Here is a 24,089-nt window from a genome sequence, read left to right as displayed (position 1 = left end):
TAGTGTTTTTCTAACTAACTCTGCTGCAGATTGCAAGGGGTTTATTCTATTCTGGATGGAATTAACACTTCTTTAGTAGCAATGGTTGCACATAGGATATCTGTATTTTCTGAAATGTGGTGTTTCTCTTTCTGCTTATCCCAACATCGGAACAAGATTTAACACAGTTTGACATGTTGCAAAACCGCAAATTTTAAATTTTCAAATTCAGGGGAAGATGAAGTACTGTCCAACTTCTGTTTTAAGTAATACTAGAGATACTATTTTCTTTTTATTGAAAGAATGAATTTAAGATAATGTGAGCATGTTAAACTAATGTACTAGTTAGTCAGTGATGGGTTTTGCCTTTATTTAGTCTGATTTCCACATAAAAAGCTGAGCATAAAAAGAAAAAAAGAAAGTCATTTAATTACCTGTGTTTTAAGTACCTCCTGCTGGAATAACTTAAGTGTGTCTCTGGGCCGTAGGAAACAGGGACAATCATTATCCTGTTGTATCACAAAGTATACATTTTGGGGGAAAAATTAAACCTAGTTTTACTTTGGAATATATTCTTTCTACAATAAAATATCTTCCAGGGGAATCAACTGCAAAGAATCATACAAACAGTGGCTAACCAGTAAGAAAGGTCTTTTTTTTTTTTCTTTTGGAAAAAGAATAGTCAGGTTGAAGTGATTCCCTAATTATAATCTGCAGACTGTAGTTACCTCCTGTGCCTGTAATTGTTTCAGACAGTGTTTTCAGGTTTCATGGAAGATGGATGATGTTCTAGACTATTGTATGAAAGCTTCTGAGAGATGTTGATGCTGGTTCAGAAAAGTTGGAATCTTACCTATTTAACTTGGGAAGACCCAACTGATGGCTTAAGTACTTCAATTTAGATCAACGTTTTTTACTCCCTTTATTCTTCCGTGCTGGAAAAGAATCAAATTTATTTAAAAAGTGTCCAAGAGCTCTGAACACGCGGTGACTTTCTCCATGCACTTTCTGCATTTTCTGTTTCAGCTTGTAACACTTCAGGAAGCTAAATTGCTGCTAAATGAGGATGACTACCTTATTAAGGCCGTATATGACTACTGGGTAAGAAAGCGTAAGAATTGCAGAGGGCCTTCTCTCATCCCCCAAATTAAACAAGAAAAAAGGGATGGCTCCACCAACAACGACCCTTATGTTGCCTTCCGGAGGAGAACCGAGAAGATGCAGACAAGAAAGGTGACTGGCCACACTCTGCTGTTCTGAATTTGTCACTGTAAATCCTGCAGTGATGGGAACCACTTTGATTCCTGTCCAGCATCTCGCAGGATCCGCAGTTACTGATATTAATAGTCACAATATTGGATCACCCAGCTCACTTTCAAACCTGCTGAGTGATGTAGCCAACATGTAAACCATCAGCTCTCCATAGACACATCAGTCTCACCATTTTCTAGAAAGCTGGAACTCAAGCTTGGCACTTAAACAGCTGTGGGACTTGCTGGGTTACAAACTTCTCGTTCTGTGAAAAAGGGGAAAATGATTTTATGTTGGTTGTGGAGTGATTCATTCGGTTTTTGTATTTGTGGCATGAGTTGATTTGAACTGGGAAATCTGTAACTACTCAGCATTTTACATCAGTGTTGTGCATAATGTGTGCACAATCTTACTGTGTAGAGTCAAGGTGGGAAAAGTGTTTTAGGAAGCAAGTCTTGAATTCCGTGTTCTGACAGACTTCTACTGGGTTGATAACGGAGTCTGAGCAGAAGATGATTCCGTCATGGGGGAAATGGCTGAAAAGTTATTTTTCAGCTTACTCTTAGGTTGGTTTTCATTTCCCTTTTGTGCTTTTTTTACCAGCTAGGTTATGCTTTAGGAAAAGCTGTTTCTGAGTGTGCTGATACGATTCTCGCTTGCTGCAGCAAAATGTAGGTTTTTTTGCTATTTATGCCTCACAGGTTTTGCTTTTTTGACTTAAGATTTGTTTAATCTTTCAATAGAATCGAAAGAACGATGAGGCTTCTTATGAGAAGATGTTGAAGTTGAGAAGAGAGTTCAGCAGAGCCATAACAATTCTGGAGATGATTAAGAGAAGAGAGAAAACAAAACGCGAGCTATTGCATTTAACGTTAGAAGTTGTTGAGAAAAGGTAAAGTTGCAAATTACATCTGTATCATTTAGAACACCAGAGTTTTAATTTTCATCAGATAGGTTCGAAAACAGCCCCTGTGATTTATTGCTGTATGGGTGCTAGGGCAGTCCCTGGAAGGATTTCCCAGCCATGTGGAGGTGCTGCTGGGGGGCAGGGGGGACCCGGCAGTGCTGGGGAACGGGGGGACTCGAGGAGATCAAAGGGCTTTTCCAACCTAAACAATCCTGTGATTCTGCACACGTGCATGGTTGAAGACTTAGGTAGCACTGTAAACTTCAGCAGTGAAAATAGAAGGAGTTTATGCAGACTGTTTGCCTGGTTTGTGTCTTACAAATGTTTCCCGGTGCAAATGCAGTATTATATTTTTAATCATGTTTTTTTGAGGTACCATTTGGGTGATTACGGAGGTGAAATCCTCAATGAAGTGAAGCTTAATAGACCTGAAAAGGAGCTGAGCACAACTCCATCCACTCTTCACAACGGAAATCATCACAAAGTTCAAGAATGTAAAGTTAAGGTGAGTTCTGCTACTGCGAGTCTCGTACTATTTCATCATTCTTCTGCATATACTCGGCAGATGTTTGCATTGAGGGGAGGCTGCCACGCTTGACGCTAGGAGACCAGGAGTCTGCGTCCAGGTTAATGTTTGTTGTCTTTCCCACCTCAATTTTAAAAGGATTGGCTGGCATTGCTGTCTTTAAGCAGCAGCGCTGTCATACCCTTCCATCTCAGCTCTGTCTCTTTCCTTATAAGATGATGTAAGCGTGAATGTGTGAAGTACAGAGAATTGTTTTTTCCTCTCCCTTCAGAGGGAGGCTGGAGCAATGAATTCTTCCAATGGGGTTGTCTGTGACCACTAACTGGCCCTTGGTGCAAAGACAGTCCTGAAAAGACAGATATTACTGCATTTCAGCTCAAATGCCAGAGGATTTGAGAAACTAGTCTGAGCTGTTTGACCGACCTTTGATTAGTAACATTTCCCAGCACGACAATGCGGCTGTTAGATCTTGTTGACAGCTGAAAGAGGCTGCAAGCAGCTAATGTTCTACAAACCCTTCGTAGTAGTTTGTTGGTACTGAGCGGGCATTTTTCTATCTGCCGCTGCTTGGCCCTCAGAATGAGCCGAGTAGCAAACACAGGAAGGTGGAAGGAGTGGCGGCTCAGTTTGGGAATGGGAGCGATTGGTGAAAGGCTTGAGCTGCCGCGTATCACACGCTAGTTATTTTGTCATTCTAAGGCTGGTGTCGGTGTGGAATGCTGTACTTCACCCTACTGTGACAGCCTCTTCCTTCGCTTTTTTAGAATCTGTACAGAAACCAAATAGATCTGGTTTCATTTTTGATTGACCTTGTTAGTAACATCCAGAGAAGGTGTGATAGAAGAATAGTTCATAGCTCGAAACACCGAACTTTAATGGTTTTGTGTTTTCTTGTTTCGTGAAGAAACATTCCACTCAAAAAAATAAATAGGTCAAAGGGAACTCTGTATCTTCTGTCACTGCTCAGATCTAGTACCAAGTCAGAGCGTAATGTTTCACAGAAAGATCATGAGTGTACAAGGACAGTCGTTACATCTGTGCAGGAGAGAATAAAAGTACTTTTTTCTGGAGGATCATAGTTGACCACGACTAGGACTCTGGTTCTGGTGACGTGTGGTTCCAGTAGAATTAAATGAATGATAGTGGTTTGGTCATGAGCAGCTTACCCTGCAGGGAGCCGTACCAGCAAATGTGTTCATCTCAGGTTAATGTTTTTAAAATGACTACTTAGGAGTAAGGGTCGGGGGGGTTTTGCAGGTAATAAGGGCATTAATTGCGAAATTAACTGCTTCCAATCTTGGTGTACTTGCGTGATTATAAATAGAAATAAGATGGGCAGAACAACTGCTTCTTCATAGCGTGTTTCCTGTAATTGTTACTTAAGCCATAGGTATCTTTTGTCCCTTCTTAGGAGCTATCTTCGCTTTAAAACAGAAATACTAGAGAGTCGTGTTTTTAAAACAAGCCAACCAAAACCAGAAATCAAGTTTCCACAGCAGACCGTTTAATGCCATTGCTACGGTTGAGCTCATTGAACTGAGTACAGCAGGGAAACAGAAGGAGACTTGATGTTCCACTGTTGATAAGACGGGGGAAAAAATGCACCCAACTTTGAGTGCAGACACGGTTTCTGAGAAAATAAGCTGAAAGACCAGCTATAAAATACTGGGATGGTAAGGCGGGAGCGTTGCAGACCTTGTGCAGTTTGTATTTAGCACCCACGACACCTTGTGGAGATGGAATTTAACACAGCTCCCTGCCCGTGGTTCACACACAGGAATGTTGCTGTGCCTCAGGTTTCCCAGCTCCGGTTATGAAGCTGAGCTCCATTACTGGAGTTTCAGTCAGCCACTGATCAGTGGTAATTTGGGGAAATGTAGACCCTTTTTCAAAACTGCACCGGCTTTTACTTGTAACTGAGAATTTAGCAAGTGAAATAATGTTGCCTTTAATTTAAAAGCTTTGGAATTTAATAGCATTTGTGTTCAAGCAAACAGTTCAATATTGGAGTTGCTTTACTACAGAGGTTTATGTTAAAAAAAAAAAAACCTTAAGTATAACATTACATCTTGTGAAAAATAGAAACTGTCCGAGATACAAGAAACAAATTAGATCATTTCTTTTGAACATACCTGAGCAGGTCAGAAGACTGAAAGCACTCACCATAGGAAACAGATTTCAGAAAATAATTGGAACACCATTTCCAATTCCAGCATACTGCGTGTACTACAAAGCAAGCGACCTCTTGGGTAGTTGTTGGCTTGTAAGCTTTCACCTCGTTTATTAATGAATAGCTGTGAAGACAATCAGCAGTGAAGTTCTGGGGGTTTTAATGTTTTGAGTAAATTTTGCATTATGTGTCTGAAATAGTCCACAGATGCTGCGTGCTGAGAGGCTTTGGGCCATGAGCAGTTACGTCTCTAAGGCATGAGAAGAGGAAAGGTTAATTACTTTTTTATTTAATTTTTTGTTTTTCCACAGCATCCTCATCATTCATCCCTAAAGGAGGAGGTGTCAGATGTTGTACGTCAAAAGAAGAAGTACCTAAAGAAACCTAAAATAGAGTGTGTGGTGGCCGCTCAGCAGCCCTCTGCCGAGCCCTTGCCCATCATCAGCAAGAGCGATATTAAGCAGTACGACTTCCACAGCTCAGATGAAGATGAGTTCCCACAGGTAACACTCTGCTACCGAATCTCAGCATGCAGAAGGCAGGAATTTCAGTTGCCTGTAATTTGGCCAGTCCAGCTTGGAATGGAGAATGGCTCTGCTGGACTATCTATGTCTATAACAGATACTTGTGTGAACTCTGAGTTTGTTTTCTGCTTCAGAGAAGCTCCCATTTAATAAATACACATGGCAGTTCATATGACATAAATATAAAGCCATACATCAATAAAAATTATATAATACAAATTTAGCAGTTGGAAGAATGACTCTGCTTTCTGGTCTAGGTACCCTCACCGGTATCGGAAGCAGAGGAAGAAAATGATCCTGATGGACCATGTGCTTTCAGGAGAAGAGCAGGATGCCAGTATTACGCTGTAAGAATCTGCTGTTGGATGTAGCCTGGTGGTTTCTGTTATGTTGTTGTTGTTGTTTCAAATTCATATTGGCATAGTGCTCGTGTAATAGTTCTGTTCCCACTCCACTGTCAAAGCTTTGATTTGGTGAATCTAAAGACAATCGTTTCCAGTCCTCACGAGAGTCTTTCCCGTTGTACTCTTCCTCTGAAGGTAAGGTGGTGTGTTGCTTGCAGACCAGTTCAGCCACTGTTCAGGAGGGAGAAGGTGTTTGTTTGTTTTTTTTTTATCCCCTTCAGTTTTCTTAGCACATCCTTTCTTACCAGCTTGTAGAGTTCGTTGGAGTTAGATACTGAGTTGTTCCAGGTATCAGACCTGCTGAGACACCCTACTGGGATGCTGAGCAGAGCCCGCTGTTGAAGCAGAGGGTCTTAATCTGTGGAGGATTTTTTTCACGTAATTAGGTAAAACTTTTCTTTTGAAATCAGTGCAAACCGCAGATTTATTAAAAACCACTAGGTTGCAGTTGCAGGAATGTGCAGAGGGCAGAGAGTAATTGCACATGTCCTGTCGTCGCCTCGGAGCCACTGACGGTGAAATTTTGTTACCAAGCATGTGCTTAAGTTGGGGAGCTTCAAGCTGCAGAGGGCCGAGAAAGGCAACACAGCACTGCGATGGGTCTGGTTTGCCTTTGCTTACTTCTCATGGGAAGAGTGAAGATACACAACAAAATGGTTGTATAACTGTGTAGTCTTTAAAGCCAATTACTTAGAAGTCGTGCAGCCACTAGGTAGGCCGTTTGAGAAGCCCAGACATCTCCAGAATGCTCAGATTAGAGCCTGGGCATCTTCCACAATCAGTACTGCAAGTTCCACAGGTCTGATGTGAGTTGTGGTGAACTGCTTCACCAAAAGAAGTTGAAACAGCTGAAAAGTTGTATTTTCATTCTTTTCTGTCGCTTTTCCGTTGCTCTTTAGAAGGAGGTTGTTTAACAGCCTTAATGTTAGTCTTAAAGGGTGTTTTAACTCCTGAAGCCATTTGAGTGTGGTTAACTCTTAACATAAATCAGTTGAATCTACAGCACTACTGGTGCTGTAGGCTTAACTTGATCACAACACTTGATTATTTTAATGAATATTTATTAACCTGTCGTATAAGACATTTCAGGCAGCATGCAGCGTTTCTGCTGGTAAAGACTGTGCAGTTTTGAGTTCATAATGAGAACACTGACACTCATGGAGTAATAACAATGCCCTCAAGTAAGCTGATACGGCAAATACACTGTCAAGATGTGGTAATGGAATGCTGCGTTTCGGAACAAAGGCCATTCAGAGCAGCAGCTGTTACCTCTGGTAGTATGTGTTTCATACGTAAAACTAAGCTGCAAATTTAGGAACCGCTTTTGAAATGCCCTCCACGCTTAGGTTGAAGCAGTCTGGGTTGGGAATGGCCCCTTTGTATAGCAGCATCTTTGGTAAACAAACACGCCGCCTTGATATTTCCACATCACAAATACTAAACCTGTTCTTTTTTTAATGCGATACTTAGCGCAGGGGGTGTGTTTTGAGGTATCCCTATCAATTATCTTTCATAAATTCCATTTTTACAGGCAAAAGCTTTTATGCTATTGACCCTTACTAGCAGGAGTAGACAAGTTCAGGAGAAGGGGAGGCCCTCAAACAGTGAGAGAACATAGCTGAGGTGCAGCCTTGCCTGCAGGAAGTCCTTCAGGTTCTAAGGGCCAGAAGCTGAGAATCTGTAACAAGAAGAGATGTGTTCCCTGTGCTTTATGTCATGTGACGAATCACTGAAAGAACCATTATCAGACAGGAGGTGCTGAGCCAGATGGACCTGTGTGTGAGCTGGACAGTTTCATGTGCTGCCGCTTGGTAGGATGAATTAATTCTGGCTGGTATTTTGTTTGTGGAGTCTAATTTTGACTAACCAAGGAAAGAGGATTTTCTACTTCATGAACTCATGGGATCTTTTTTATTTAATCTTCCAGGTTCCTTTATGACCTGAGCATATCAATCACGTGATAGTTCTGTGGGCATTTTTAGCATTTCCTATACTGTGACCTGTGCGTGATAATCACTTAGTAGTCACCTCATTAAAGTATACATGAGTGCAAAATGGCCTCTTGTTTTTGCTTTGCAGCCTCGTTTGGACCAAACTAATTCTTCCTATGAAAACTCAGAATTGGCAGAATTGGACAAACTGAGGTTCAGGCATTGCCTTACGACCCTTACAATTCCCAGAAGATGTATAGGGTTTGCAAGAAGACGAATTGGCAGGGGTGGAAGGTACAGATGCGTTATTTTGGCTTTTCATTCCCTTTCAAAGAATTAGAAAGAGAGTTAAACTAACTTTTTTTTTTTCCTTCATTCCCTTTATTCAGGGTTATAATGGACCGAATATCCACAGAACATGATCCTGTCTTGAGGCAGATTGATCCGGAAATGCTGAACAGTTTTTCAAGCTCTTCCCAGACCTTAGACTTTTCTTCTCATTTTTCACGGACCAATGCTTCCAATAAACATTGTGAAAACAGACTGTCCCTTTCTGAAATACTAAGCAATATCAGATCGTGTCGACTGCAGTGTTTTCAGCCAAGGCTACTAAATCTACAGGACAGTGATAGCGAAGAATGTACCTCAAGGAAACCAGGGCAGACTGTGAATAATAAAAGAGTCTCTGCAGCAGCATCTGTAGCTTTATTGAACACCAGCAAGAATGGCATATCAGGTAGGCAAGGATTTGAATTCTTCCAGAACTTAAAATACTGTATTCCGCTGTTTTTGACTTGTGACTGGGCTGTGAACACCTTCAGCAGTGATGTGTACCTAAACCAAAGACACGAGTTAATTATTTTGTATTTCTCAGAGTATATAGAAGTTTTTCCCCACCAGTCCTCTTCCTCTGCTTGTATTACAGCTTCAGTAGGGTGGTGATGAAGTGCTGGACTTGAACATGCATTTTTCAAAGGGTGGATTCCGCTCGTGTGTAACAGTTGCTTAGGAGTGATGGAGCCTTAAAGCCTTCATCTGGTCTCACCTTGTTTAAGGAGAGAAGAATGCTCTGTGTAAATGCAGCAGCAAAGCAGTTGGTTGATTGGAGGGGAGGGTGTGTTTTTTTTCTTTGTTGACTCTTGCTAGAACATCTCTGAAAAGCTCAGCAGGCACGAAAACGTCTGCAAACGACGCATTCTGCTGATACCTGTCCTAGTAAAAATTTTGACACTGGAAGCATCCAGTGATGCACCTTCTCTGTTGAATTTTCAGAAAGTCATCAGCCATTGATTACGTCCGGTAGGAAATTGCCTTTTCCCTGAAGTGTCATCGCTGGCTCTCGGGGCCAGTACAGCCATCTTTCACTAGTCAGCTCCGGGCAAGCAAGACAGCCAGTCACACAGAAACTGTTTTATGGCTTAAACCAACAAATGAACTTTCTTGTAGTATCTTCACAAGAATATAAAATACAAGTAGCACTTCTGAGCCCTGCAGACCCTTTGTTAGCGCTTTGGGTATAGAAGCACTAAAGTTGGTGTGAAAGCCGCCCAAACGCAAGGTTGCTTCAGGCTTACGTTGACAGTCCTTAGGTCACCATGTCATGTACTAGGGGTTGGAATTGCTTAAGTTTGAACATTGTCACTCCTTTATAATCGTAAAAGGATGCGTGGTGCTTTAAAAAGCTGAGTGGTTGGAGAGGTGCCAGAAGGGATCTACTGCCAAGCATCAGCAAGCACCTGAGTATCTTCCTACTCCATTGTGTATGTACAGAATTGGGTATTGTAAAACTGGGTAATTAGATAATACAATGGGCTGATTCCGACTTCTGTAATTAACTTCATATGGGTGTGGAATGGTCCGTCTTTTTTAAAGTCAGTTGCAGGATTGGGTATTTAGTCTTCAGTAACGTACCTTTTAGATTTCGTGTGTGGATATTAAATTTCTTGAAGATAGAAGCAGTTTTCTCTACGTTACAGTTTTAAGACTGAGCATTGGCTGTTAAGTAACTTAGTGTGGTGCTGACATAAGCACAGAATATTTATTCCAGCCTAATACTTTTATAACCTTTCAGTGTAGTCGCTGCAACCTTTTCATTGTTCTCTCTCATGCAGCCATTTGCACAAGGATACTTTTTCTGCTCTGTGAAGAGAACAGACATAATGTGCGTGGGTCATATTCTGTATCGTTTAGGGTTTTGTAAGGAACCTGGAGGTCTGCAGAGTTGTCCCTGTAGCAGAAAGGGGCGGTTTTGTGTGATGGGGCTATAGGTGAGCATCAGGAGATGTCTTGGTAAAGCAGACACCGGAAGTAGAAAGGGGTGCTGTTTGTCAGAGTTGAGGATGTCAGACATGGAGTATGAGCTGTAAGGATTGACGAAGAATTTGCAGGTAGCCCTGTATATACAAGAGCAATAATCCTGCAAGATTCTGTTTGCATGAATAAAGTATGATAACACCACAATAAGGAAAGTTACTTGAAGAGTTAAGTTGATATTTTTTTTGTGGAATTTTCCTGATAATACAGTAACTCTCAATCAGGGATTAGCTAGGTGTCAAACGCTGAGGCTTTGAATTCTGCTCTGGGGAGAATTATTTTTTATTTTTATTCTACCCTGAAGGTGGAGTCTACCTAAAAATTAGGAGACTATTTTGGAGTGGAAGCTGCTCTATCTGTTTTTTTAAGAGTATATGAAAAAAAATGAATGAAGGGTAAAGATTGATGTGATTTGTGAAGTCTCCATACCTGACTTCAGTATAAATGAAGACTGCAGCAGCGGAAGAGAATTCCAGGAGCTGGAAGAAAGATGGTACATGAGAAGAAAACAGAGAACGGCATTTAAGCAGTATATTTGGGGGAAGGGAGGGCTGCATTTTGGTAGGAAACTGCATATACGTAAGAGAAAATGTCTGTCAGCCCTTCCAGATACAGGTAGTACCATCAACGAGAGTAAAACTCCTGAATCATTGGTGCTACGTGGCAAATGGTTGACAAACCTGATACACGCACAAGGACTAGGACTCATGTCCTGCAGGGTTTACAGTGCTGGGGGAGAGAACTAGAGGAAAAGCATAGAGAAATACAGATTTTTAACAATGGGAGAAATATCTTAAAAAATGCATAAAACCAGATCTGCTGGATCTAAGCCACTTTTAGAGGAACAGTAATTAATTTCTGGTTCATAATTTTAGAAATCCCCTGAAGAATACATTTAGATGAGAATGGGCATTGCTCAGCAGCTGAAGTACGTTATGTGGGGGAAAGTATGGTTGTGGAAGACCTTTTTCTTTCCAGATGTAAATTTCAAACCAGATCCTATAATTCTGGTAAAGGACTATGTGCAATAGGCAACAGAGTCCTTCACCAAATAACTGAGCCAGCGAGAGGCACTGCTGTTAGATTCACTCGTTAGTAACTGCTGAGTGAATGTCCCAGGGGCTGGTCAGAGTCTGGCTGTGCATTACATGAGCACAGGTACTATCTCTGCATTTATTGACCTCGTTCTGTCTGGGAGATGATTATTGAAATCGGTTGATTATGTAGCACACTTACCTGTAAGCATGAAGCAGCCTCTAGAGGAGACAATGGCAGTAGTTAAACTGATTGTTTTCTGCTTTTTTCTTCTAGTTTAGAGAAGACGTGGAGTTGCTTGCTTTGGTTTTTGGTGCACAAGAACGTTTAAAGTTACCTCTGCGTTGTGTTTTTCACTTGTATTAGTAAAGCAGCTCATACTCCAGTATTTCCTCAAGTGCCACGCATTGGACAGACACTTCTTTTAAAAATGCACGACTAGTCTCCTCTTGGAAGTGCCTCATCAGTGCGTGAATAAAGAACCACTGTTTCAAGCTGAATTCCTCTCTTGCTCATGTTTGAGAACTGCAAATGGGAAAACTGGATTTGAGGAACTGTAGGAAACAAGGTCACCAAAACAATCAGATCCCTTTGATCAGTTGTGTAAACTTTTTGTAGTCTTACTCACTCTGTCTGGAAAAGTAAGCTGGTCTCTTTGCCGGAGATACCTGCAGAAGGATTCTCTGTTCAGTCTAAAATGAGATAAACGCATGAGCTAAGGGTACAGCTGGCTACCAGAAGATGTTGGTGGGGGGAAGTTACCAGGAGTTTGTAGATAGCACTGCTTACAACAGCTAAGCCCTACTTAACCTGCCTGCGGAATTCCTAGAGGGAAGCTCCGCTGGTTCTTGGACGAGAAGCAGGCTTTAGGCAAAATCTTCAGCGATTTGCAGCAGTCAGTATGTCGCGCTGGGCTGCCAGTCTGCTTCAGCTGCCGGTGCCGATGACCTGCTCAGAGTTACCTGCTTAGTTCCCGTGACCCTGGGTACAAAAGCCAGCTGCAGGTGGTGGCATGCTCAGCTGAAGAATTTTGCTTATGAAACAGGCTCTTGCCTTTTAGAGATATTACTCTGCCCCAGCTGAATACCATGTAGAAGTAATTAATGAAACACCACTCTGGGAGCAGCCTGAAAGATGGTCTTTGATTAAAGGCTTCAAATCTTAAGAGAAGTGACATGATCCAAACCAAAGCTATCGAGGAGGAGAGGAACCTGGAAGACTGAATTTCATGTTGACTTTTTTACCCTGTTCTGTGGTAGTATTTCTGTACAGGCAGTCTGTGGTAAAATAGAAAATCCGGATATATTCAGTGGTGGAAGCTAAAATGCCAGAAAATAGAACCTTTTATAAGTAGCACAGAACACTTGCGCTTAACTGACCTTAAAGGCTACCTTGGGACATCGTAGAGGTTTGGGATTTTTTTTTTTCCCCTAGGACCCTTCAGCTGTTTGATTTGGCAGAAGCAAATGATATTAAATGAGCTAATGACCATCCACTGGTCTCTAACAAGGCTGAGTTCAGGCTGATGACTGAGTAAATACCTGTGGTAGACAGTGAACCAAGGGAAACTGAAACATGTAAAGGCAGACTACGCAATTTTTGCATTACTAGGGTAACCTTCCCTGTGCTTTGTAATAGAGTGTCTTGACTGGTGGTCTGTGTCAAATGGCGAAGGGAGGCTGAAAACACAGAGCTGATAGGTTAAATTCGATCATCGTCTGGTGTAGAGGCTGCTTTCTGAATTACGTCTTTATGCTCATGGAAGAAAGCAGCTTTGAGTCTAGATGAATAAATAAAATACCCCTGAACTGCAGACAAATCGTGGCTACTTGCGGCTCAGTGCAGTTTATGTCTTTGTGTCCTGTAAGCTTCTTCAGAAACGTTTTTATGTAAAACAAAAGACATTCTGGAATGTCTTACCTCACAACTTAAAAATAGAAATACATATATAAGTAATGTTCCATCATGCTGTTCCTGGCTCTCTTGTAATGCACAGAACACTTTGGGAGGCTGTTGTGAGGGAACTTAGCAAGTTCAGCTGACTGAACTTCTAAGTGCTTGTAGGAGCAGGTAAGAATCTTCAAGAGGAAGAAAGTGCAGCTAAATATGAAATAAATTTGACTTAGTAGCATTTCCAACATATTCTGAAATCCATAGAAGCTAGTAGGAGTAACTGTATAAGTCTCCTAACATGGTTGAAGCCTGTTTTAATGATGTAGCAGTAGAGAAGCTTCAGTACGAATTTCCAGACTGGCAGAGACTTAATTTTGGTATTCATTCAGAATGAAATTTCAGGACAAATGTAAGTGTCACAACTAGAAAATGAAAGAACCAGACCCTGAAAGATAGCTAGCATGAAACTGCGCAGAGGTCTCAGTGCCTCTTGGTAAGGCGATACTGCTGTGGAATCCAGGTGTTTGAAACATAGAGCTCTCAGTGAACTGCTGAGAGGTCGTCGATGGGGATCTGTGAGAAGTGAATGCTGATTCTTCAGCGGAAGAATACTGAGAACGGCTTTTCTGACTCCACCGCTCCCTTCGCTTGCTGGGAGTATGATGCTGCTGGGGTTGCGTTAACCTCATTCACATAAATAAACTAATCTATTACGTCACTCTTAAACTCTTACTCTATTTTTTTAAAAAAACCTAATTGGTGGGTAAAGTCCTGTTCAGGTGAAACTGTAGCATTTCCTTCAGGGGGAAAATGAGTGTGAAATGGGAAGGTCAAACTGGATTTGCTAAATAAGCCAAGCTTTGTGATATTTGCAAACGTCTGCTGAGTTCTAGACCTGGAGATGAGCTTTGCCCTGGTGTACAGTCCTTTCGAATGAGGGTTGGTGAAGAACCGTGCACAGCCTGTTTCACTGCCTGAATTCAGGTGGTGCTGTTGAAGTAGGTGTTCTCGCGTGTGGGGCATACGCTTCCTTCACAGAAGGAAGAAAAGGGCAGTAATAGGGACTGTGGGAAGGAAAGCTGTGCAGGAATAAACTCCCAGTGTGCACTGGGCAAGAAGACGCGCAGTGTGCTGCTTCCTTGGCTGTGATTTTTCAGGACTTGCTTGTTCTGTGAAAGCCAGGAAAATAATTGCATTAAGGTTTTGCTTAAAGCTAGTGGCGAGAAAACCGAAGATAGAAACTGCTTTAGGAGTAATGAAAGCTATGAATTCTTTTGTGATAAAGTGACTCGATGCTAACAGAACACAAGAAATACAGCTGGATCTCTCCTTTACGTAAGAGTGTTTGAAAATCTTTGCGAGCATCTTACACAACGTATATCGTCTTCAAGCCCTTGTTACCCAGCGTGGATGTGCTCCTGCATTTTCATTGTACTGGTTTTGTGCGGACCCATTTAACACTGACTTTGCTTTCTCTTCTGTAGTAACAGGGGGTATCACAGAGGAACAGTTTCAGACACATCAACAGCAGCTAGTTCAAATGCAGAGGCAACAACTGGCTCAGCTTCAGCAGAAACAGCAATCTCAGCATTCCTCACAGCAGACACATCCGAAAGCACAGGTAACGCACCCCCAGGGTTGTCATGTGCTGATACCCTCCCTTTTGCATACCATGGTTTTCATCTCTCTTATAAGCCAAATATATATAACACCTCAGAAGACAAGTTTTATATGTATCATGGCTGCATTTTGAAAGTTTAGTAAGAGACTTCATGTTTTACTGTGTCAGTTGTGTCCGCAGAGTCAGTGTAGAAATAGCCAGTGCATGGTGTTTTCACTGGTTTTATCCTCTTTTGTATAAGGGCTCCACAGAGGCTTCTTTATTACAGCTACTTTATGAGGTAATGCATTCTGTGGTGAACAGATGTTCGCTCCTAAAAATCAGTAGCTTCTGAGGGGAAAAACATAGTATTGCTTATTAAATTTGATTCCTTCCCCCTCTGCATCCCCAGTGTTACCACTTCTGTCTTCCAGAAGCAGCGCTTTTTTTTTTTTCTAATGTCTTGCAGGGGAAGAAGATGTTTTTCTGTCGAGCATAGTTTTCTGTTTAGTTTCTTATCAATATAAAAGCTGTTGCTGTTGTCTGTTACTAGGAAAACTACTTTGAGCATATTATCCCTAATTGCTGGTGCCATTTGTCCTTTCCTCTCGCTGTCTTCTGCTTTGATTAATCAGGGAGTCTCTATTGCCATTACTGATGACATTTTCCGTAGGCATAAAGACACGATACCGGAATATTTAAGCAAAGGGAATGTATTTTGGATTTTTAAGACACTCAGAACGTCTATGCAAAATCATTTCCTTAGTTAATATAAACTGAAATTGCAGAATGATCCGTTCCACCATTTCAAGGTGTCTTCCCAGTACTTACCGTTCTTTCTGAGAAACTGGGCTAACAGAAGGTGTGTACTTCAGAATGTGGGGGCAGTTACGCTGTGAGAATGGATGTACCATCAGTACTGAAAACTCCTTAGATGTGCAGTGTATATTTGCCTGGAGACAGAAGAGAAGAGGAAACCTTAGGCATAGTCATTTTCTTGGAGGAAACTTCTCAAACACACAGAATCACAGACTGGTTTGGGTTGAAGGGACCTCCAGAGCTCCCCCAGTGCAAGCCCCTGCAGGGAGCAGGGACATCTGCACCCAGAGCAGGGGGCTCAGAGCCCCAAGGGCCAACCTGACCTGCGATGGTGCCAGCGATGGGGCTGCTCCCACCTCTCGGGGTAGCCTGGGCCAGGGGCTCACCACCCTCACAGTGAAGAACTTCTTTACATCCAGTCTAAATCCACCCTCTTTCAGTTTAGAGCCATAACCCCTTGCCCTTGTCCTATCACTGCATCCCCCTGAAAAAGCCCCTCCCCATCTTTCCTATAGCCCCCTTTAAGTACTGGAAGGCCACAGTAAGGGCTCCCCAGAGCCTTCTCTGCTCCAGGCTGAACACCACATCCTGAAGTGATCTGTCATGCCAAGAGCTGCATTTGCCCTTGACTGGCTGAATGGGGCAGGACTTGCTCAGCACTCATTTGGACGCTAATTTTCAATCTTTCCTCAGACTTGTGCTATGGAAATACTTACTGTTGGGGTACGTTAGATTACATCTAGGAGATGTATGTATTTATTTGCTGCTAATGGTGCATTATAGCAAAGCTAATGTCATATTTTGTTTTGTACTTGGATAAGTATAAAGATTTATTTCTTTTCATTTTGATTTTCATTCCCACAGGGCTCCAGCACCTCTGACTGTATGTCAAAAACCCTCGATTCAGCCAGCGCTCACTTTGCTGCCTCCGCAGTGGTTAGTGCACCTGCCCCAAGTCGCAGTGAGGTAACGAAGGAACAAAACACCAGCCACAACAATATTAATGGTGTTGTCCAGCCTTCAGGTGATGATCGCTTAAAACTCGTGGTCTAGTGTGAGCTGAGAATGTGCCAACTGATCTTGATTCTGATTTCTAAAATATATTAACTGATAGTTTTAAATACTGCTCTTTAAAATCGCATTGGTCAGTGCGCTAATAAATCTACCAAGTGCACTTTCTCATTGGAAGAGCATTGTTTCTGTTCTGTTTGCTTTTGTAGGCCTTTCCTTTTCCATAATCTGTTGTGATCAGAAGTGTAAGCGACAGCATTGTAAAAACAGAGAATATGTAATTAAAAATCAATTGCTTAAAACATTGCTAAGTACTTTAAGAAGGAAACAGAAAAGTTACTTCATTATTTGGTCATTATCTCACCTACGTATTCAGACAAAAATATCCTAATCAACCAATTCTTGATTTCTTTTGATCGTTCTGTAAGTTTCAGGTGTCATTGCTTGGGGAGGGGCTTTTCAGCAGGGGCTGTTGGGACAGGACAGGGAGTGATGGGTTTAAATTAAGAGGGAGATTCAGGCTAGAGAGAAGGAAGAAATTCTTCTCTGTGACGGTGGTGAGACACTGGTCCAGGCTACCCTGAGAGATGGGAGCAGCCCCATCCCTGGAACCGTTCCTAGGAATGGTTTTAAACTGAAAAGGGGCCAATTCAGACCACAGAGAAGGAAGAAATTTTTTTATGTTGAGGATGATGACTCCCTGGCCCAGGTTGCCCAGAGAGGTGGTAGAAGCCCCATCCCTGGAAACGTTCCAGGACAGGCTGGACCTTGGGGCTCTGAGCCCCCTGCTCTGGGTGCAGATGTCCCTGCTCCCTGCAGGGGGTTGGACTGGGGGAGCTTTGAAGGTCCCTTCAACCCAAGCCAGTCTGTGATTCTGTGATTCAGGGCAATGTGTAGATGTTGGCATTTGCTGCCTTCCCCCAAACCTCCCATGTCAGAAGGCAGCAGTGTTCGTCATTCTGGTGCAGTCACCGTGTTGCCGAGAGCCAAATGCTCTTTGGCATTTGACTGCTGTAACAAATAAAAGCCTTTTAGAGTAATTTGCTGTTTTAACAGCTAAAGATGTGATTAGTTTTATAGACCTTCTGCCAGGCTGGGTTAATGAGAATACAAAATGAATAGAGGAAGAAAAGACACAACTGAATAAAATCAATATACTGGAGGAGTTCCAGGACAGAAGAGATCTGTGTACACTTCTCTACAATCCTATCTGAGAGGCTGGTGTTTGGAGGGGCACGAGGCAGGGCACCCTGCTGATGGGTGGTACCCAGCTTTATGGCTGAGGAAAACCACCGCAAATATGCGGCATCTGAAACGAGACAGCTGTTACTGTTCTGAAGCTGTGGCCATGATGCAGCTTTTCTTGTTTGGAATGGAAAGACCTGTAAATTAGGGGATGTTAGCTGAAAGGAGGTGTGTTCCAGGAATGAGAAGCTAGAGGAAAGCATATCTAGTTCCCCCCTGATGAAAATAAGAGCAGTGAAGAGCAAGGATACCAAGCTGGAATCTGAGAGCCACTGGTTGGAATGTGTGCTGTGAAACCAGAAGTTTCTCTCAGTTCAGGAGCACAAACGGAGCACTGCAGCATAATCTGGAAGGAGTTTTCTCCTTTGCCTAGTCTTAGATCCCTGGTTTTGCTGCCTTGAAAGAGACTGGTCCCCGGGACCTCTTTATGTCGGCAGCAGAACAAGGCAGGAGGTGGTTCAAAGCAGCAGAATCTGGCTTCACAGTTGGTGTCTGAGGCTGCCTGGTTGCCGGTTCAGTTTACTTTCATGCGGAATGTTGCCCCTGTAATTTAAAGCACCTGAAGTGAGGTGTATGAAGTTGGGCAATATAAAAGTTTTTGTTGTACGGTAACTTCTTTCACTGTCTGATGTTCTTGTGAATGAAAAACCCATGAAATACTTCTGATGTTAACTGGAGATATGTTTACTTAAAGCTTTGCCCTTGAGGTTAGTCTTTGGCTTTGAATCTGAGCAACAGCATCTTTTTAATTAACAACCTTTGTTTTGTAACAGGAACCTCCAGAACTTTGTACTCCACCAACATGGCTTTATCCTCCAGCCCAGGGATTTCAACTGTACAGCTTGTAAGGACAGTCGGCCACACCACCACAAACCACTTAATCCCAGCATTGTGCACAAGCAGCCCGCAGACGCTTCCCATGAACAATTCTTGCCTGACAAACGCGGTGCACCTCAACAACGTCAGTGTTGTTTCTCCAGTCAATGTGCATATCAATACAAGGACTTCAGCACCATCGCCAACAGCCTTAAAACTTGCCACAGTCGCTGCCAGTATGGACAGAGTGCCAAAGGTAACTCCTAGCAGTGCCATCAGCAGTATAGCAAGGTGAGTGTGGGGCAAGCTGGAGCACTTTGAAGTTTGGTTGTGCTGCGTAAATGTCTCCATAGATGTGCCCAACTCTGCACCAGAGAGGATTGGTTCCACTGCTGAGACACTTCTCAGCGTAGCTTCAGCCTCACACGCGTCCAGCCGCTGACAGCTTCAGCGTGGCTGTGACAAACCGCGAGAGTGGATTTTGTGGATTTACCCCCAGATCATTTGCACTGATTTTAGGGACCAGGAGTCCTGGGAATCTTCCAGTGGGTTTCAGATGGCTCCTTGATTTTAACCAGTTGCCTTTGTCGCTTTCAGGGAGATTCTGTCCAACTCTCCCTGTGTTGTGTCCATAACTCTGCATGCCCCTGTTGTAAGGTGGAGGCTGGCACGTTTTATTGTACCTATGGATGCATTCATCATATATACACGTAAAATACCAAAGAGAGAGGCACCAGCCTGCACCTCGCGTAGGTAGAGGGATACCCGTTCTCATCGAACAGCAGCACTGTTATTTCTGGCTGCTTAGGAGATGTTTCACCGGAGGGGCAGGAGCTTGCAACTGGCTAGGTTTTCAATAAGTGACAGTATCTGGGCACTGGTTTTAGGCTCTGCTGGATTGTGTGATGGTTAAAAAAAAGAAAGGCACATTTGCTTATGAATTAGAAAAATGAAAAAAAAAAAAGGCTCTTAGCCAGTGTGGGTTATGGATGATTTCATACCGCTTCTGGAGAGGTCAGAAGGAGCTTTGGGAGACGGACAGTTGCACGTGTAACTGAGTCACTGCATATATTCAGAAAAAGGTATTTTTAAATTGTGATCATGCCTTAAAGCATAGTTTTGTATCACTGATGCGTTTAGGTCTTACTTCTTCCCTCAAGTCAGAGGGGTGTTTCGAGTCATGTCAGCAAATGCCTTGAGAAGTGCCACCGTAGCTGAGAAGGTCTTGGGCTTCTTCACAGACGCTCCTGTTGGCCCTGTGACTGTCTAATGATTTCTTTTCTCGCAGAGAGAACCATGAACCAGAGCGGCTGGGTTTAAACGGCATAGCAGAGACCACAGTAGCCATGGAAGTGACATAACCTCGACCCAGCGTCTCGACCTGTGCTAATGGTGTAGTCGTTTATATTCCACCTGAATGCAAAATGCAGCACTCTGTGGATCACAGAGAACTCAAATGGACCTAAATGGACTATCATTATATCGGGTATTAAGTCGATATATAATGTAAATTTTGTAAAATTGGGAAAATCACTACCTTGTAAAATAGTTTATTTGTATCATCAATATTATTTCTGTTACTTGAATAGTAGATATTCATCATCATGCTTTTGCACTTGAATTTGCAACTGAATGGATTAAAAAATAATTCTTTAATGGGATCATGAGCATGAAATGGGATCCTGCATCACTTGTTTTAACTATTTATTTTGCCATGTTTACATTTTGTATCTTGTACAAATAAATCCAACTTTGTGTCTAAAAAAAAAAGTTAAAGATTCATAGCTAGGAGACAAAATTCTTGTAATTTTTTTCTAAAGGAAATGTAAAGTTTTCACTTGGTTCATTTTGTTTCACAATTTGACTAGATGGACTTTTTGGTAAATACTTTAGTGGCATTTCACTGTCAAATATGAAGTTCAAGGCAAAATAGTATTTTCTATTACTGTGCAGGGGAAAGGGATGGATCGATACATGCAAATTTAATGTAGTAACTCACTTTTCCATATATTTTGAATGTATATTTCTATTTATAATACCAGTTTATAAAAAAATAATTACACAGGAAAAAGAAACTGACTGGGAAAATTATGCGTCTAGCACATTGAAAAGTGTGCGGATATGAGAAAATTTTCAACTGATGACATTTTATCTGAAGACTGCATATTTTAACCGGCTTTAAAACTGTAACACACCACATAAAGGATATTTTACCAGGTATGTATTGCATTATATATCATTGCAATAATTAATTATTGGATGTCTAGATATCGAGCCATCCCAGGTGGTGGGGGGGAGGGAGGGTTGTGGCAAGATTGTCTTTTCAATTTTGGAGAGTTTTCCTGTGGCTACAAGGCAAGTAACGGGTTGGAAAAAGTCTGACTGTAAGCGTTGGACACCTCCGTAGTGTAGTGTTTTAGTGACTTTTTTTATACGGTTCTTGTAAATTAGATACGTGTAGTGGTGTTTCAGAATGTTTGTTTATGCACTAGTTCAGACAACTTTCCCTGTTACTTGTTCTTGATAAGTGAAAACTGCAGGGAAATAAAAATACATATCAAAACATGGACATGTTGCATATGTGGTTATTTCACAGTGTGCCGGCAACGCAGGTGGAAACCTTAGGGGCCCCTGGTGGCTTTGGGGGAGCGTGACCAAAGCAAACACACTTTTTGTCCGAAAGCTTTCAGTTCCTGTGGTTATTTCCTGTGCTTGCGGTACCCGGTGGGGCACTTGGGACTGAGAGCTGGGAGTAACCAGCACGAGAGGGTTTCTTGTTCTGCCAGAGAAACTTCAGGTGTTACTTCGGGCGATTCGCTGGAATTTTCTGCTGTTTGGTTCTCCTCCTAATGGTGATGATGTTTCTGTGTGTCCCTGGGGATGTTGACCACTCCCAAGGAAGTCAGGACACGATGTTGCCTGTATGTCATGCAGTCAGCGTGGTGTTCCTCTTGGCTTTTTATATATAAAGAGCTATTTTTAATCTCAGCTGTGTTTAAACGTGTTTTGTTTTACCTTCTGTAAGTCAAAAATTGTGACAGTTAAAAACACTTGCAGAGCTTTAAATACCAGGAGCTTGTCAGAAACTCACATGTCTAAAATCAACTATTTTTTGCTTAACCAAAGCTTTAATTTCAGTGTGAAGTTTGCAGGGCAAGATGATAATTGATTCTGTCTGCTGAGAAGTCATTTCTTCTGGGTGTTAAAGTTGTACACTCGGCAGAGGACAGCTCCCACCTCTGCAGTACACATTTCTCACTGCAAACGTAGTCACGGTAAAGGGGACTGGGAATGTCTTGATTGCTGTATATCTGTGGCTCGGTGTAGTCTAATCCTCATCTAATAACCTGAAAAGCCTTTAGCTGGAGCTTCTGACTTGTGATAGATTGTGGAAGAACGTGAGGTGGAGAACAGGATTTCATCAGCTCTGCAGGCTGTGAAGGTTAGTGCCGGGTGGTGAATGAGTTTCCTCTGGAGGTTGGCATTGACGTCGCTTTCTGTAGAGTAGGACTGTAACAGTCGTCTGAAGAATTTCTGGCAATTAATTACAAGCGCAAGAAGGGTAGAGTGACGAGTAATACCGTAGTCCACAGAAATGTTTGTTACAAAAAAGGGAATACTGTTGGAAAATCTTGTGCTTCCTCCTGCCACGGGTGTGCGCAGGGAGCACCAGTGACTGAGCTGGTTTGTACGCTGACTTAGAAGTGTGTGTGAGGAACCGATCTGTTACCAGTTCCCTTAGTTAACATCACACATGTCTGCACTAGGATTGGAATGGTGGTTTCTGGCTCCTTACGTATGAGGGAGGGGTGTTCTGGTAAGGGGACTGAGTGTAGTTTATCTACAGCAGTTTATGTTAGACTGTCCTGTAACAGGCAGAGTTCTCCCTTAAATAGCAGACACTAGAAAATGAGGATTCTTTCTCTAATAAGGTTTATCCAGTTTATTCAATCTGCAGATTGACTGGAGTTTTGGGACGTGTTTAGTTGTAGGCGTCTTGTTTCCAGTTCTGCTGTGGGGCTTTTCTTCCCCTTTCCAAACAGCACCTAAACCCTATCCTGTGCTACTTCTGTCTAATCCTCTGCAGAACACTCTGTATGCAGGTTCCCCCCAACCCCCCCAAACAAGACAGTGGTTTCTTTTCCTTCCCTGACAGTCTGTCTTCCTCCACTATCTCCTCCAGCCCCTTTGAGAATAACAGAAGTGTTTCCTATTTCCTTATTACAGTAACTCTGATTTTTGAAGCAGAATCCACAGACAGCGCAGCCTGCCAGGAGGGGACAGATTTATCCTGAGGTGGACTGGGCATCTTGCTCGCAGCTAGTCAGCCTTCCTTGGTGTCCAGTGCCAAGTGCGGGAGGAACTACTCAGCCGTTTGGAATAGAGCGTCCTGACAGAAACTTACATCCTTAAACAGGAAAGCTCTGACGGCTACAGCAAACCGCACACTCTTCAGACAGGATGGTCATCTCAACAGACTTCCTGGATTTGACTTCAGGGAAACGGTTTCAAGTCTCACTTCCCTATTTCGTCTGCTTTCAGGTTTTGCAATATTTAGACTTACTCTTAGAAGGATGGAGAATAACTACGGTAGCGTGTCTTCACAGTCAACTGCTACATGGGAAGAAAAACGGCAGAGCGTCTCTGACGGGGAGAGGAGCTGTTTGCTGTGCAGCAGCAGACCCGGGCAGTACAAGTTGGGTTAGCTCTTGAGATCCAGGTGTTCACGTTTGAACAAGACACGAGGAAGAGAATGGGTTCTCTTCTGATCTAACCAGTTAATTATGTGGAAAGCATGAGACATGGGCAATTGCTGTCCAAGAGCCAGAGCAGGCCTGGGCCAGATCAGTCTCCCAGGAAAGCCACCTCCTAGGACCAGTCAAGGTGAAGACAGTGGGGTGTTGGTGTGTGGAGCCTGCCATGGAACCACGTGTGCAGCAGCCTGGAAGATGGGGGCTTTCTCGGGGGAAGAGCAGGCAGTGGGGGGTCAGGGCAGTGTTTTGGGAAGCCATGGCAGACCCACAGGGAGGGCTGTTGTCACCCAGTAACTGCAGTTTAAAGAAAAAGGAGTTGGAATAGAACTAAAACCTGAAGACTGGAAGGGAACAACAGTGAAGCAGCCAAACTGCTTCCTGCAGGTGGGCTGTGCCTGCTCCTTTCTCCAAATACCAGTGTCATCTTCCCGTTGGTGCTGCATTCGTGGTGGTGTTTTAAGGGGGGGTCCCTGGACCGACCAGGAGAACTAAATCACATAGTACAACCCAGCACCCCGCCCCACTGTCGGCGCGAGGGGATGTACAGGCGAGAAGAGACATGGTGGCCCAACGTTTCCTGTGCAGAAAGTCTTGGGCCCTGCGCCTTTCCCCTGTGTCCCCGTTAACGCCGCGCTTCTCCTAAAGGTACAATTGTTTCTGAGACTAAGAATGGGAAAATCTGCTCAGTCCAACCTGGCTCCAATCCGTTACGCTGTGGTTTAACTCTAATACAAATGTAATTACACAGGGGAGGATAATGTAGAAAGATCAATTAGGGAGCAAGGGGCAGATGAAGGAGGGAGGCAATTAATTAAGGCTACACTTAGCAGATCAGAGACCGCTTGTAACAGAACACATCTACCAGCCTGAATCCTCTCATCTGGATGGAGCACATGACCGCTTCCTTCGAG

General features: G+C 42.9%; 1 protein-coding gene across 1 annotated transcript in view; it reads left to right on the top strand.

Moving 5' to 3' along the window:
- The window catches only part of EPC2 (enhancer of polycomb homolog 2 (Drosophila)), a 29,109-nt gene extending 8,395 nt beyond the window's left edge, over positions 1-20,714 (top strand). The window contains exons 3-13 of the mRNA XM_010143838.1: positions 1,006-1,212; positions 1,974-2,122; positions 2,510-2,642; positions 5,145-5,336; positions 5,615-5,704; positions 7,841-7,986; positions 8,082-8,428; positions 14,418-14,554; positions 16,217-16,376; positions 18,382-18,715; positions 19,713-20,714. Coding sequence (XP_010142140.1) covers positions 1,006-1,212; positions 1,974-2,122; positions 2,510-2,642; positions 5,145-5,336; positions 5,615-5,704; positions 7,841-7,986; positions 8,082-8,428; positions 14,418-14,554; positions 16,217-16,376; positions 18,382-18,715; positions 19,713-19,785 — 1,968 coding nt within the window. The 3' untranslated portion in view covers positions 19,786-20,714. The remainder of the gene's footprint in view (positions 1-1,005; positions 1,213-1,973; positions 2,123-2,509; positions 2,643-5,144; positions 5,337-5,614; positions 5,705-7,840; positions 7,987-8,081; positions 8,429-14,417; positions 14,555-16,216; positions 16,377-18,381; positions 18,716-19,712) is intronic.
- The last annotated feature ends 3,375 nt before the right edge of the window (positions 20,715-24,089 follow it).

The sequence above is a fragment of the Buceros rhinoceros genome, unplaced genomic scaffold, assembly GCF_000710305.1.
Source record: "Buceros rhinoceros silvestris isolate BGI_N320 unplaced genomic scaffold, ASM71030v1 scaffold27589, whole genome shotgun sequence".
Taxonomy (NCBI): Eukaryota; Metazoa; Chordata; class Aves; order Bucerotiformes; family Bucerotidae; genus Buceros; species Buceros rhinoceros.
The sequence above is the reverse complement of the archived record's forward strand: the minus strand, read 5'-3'. Positions and strand labels throughout refer to the sequence as shown.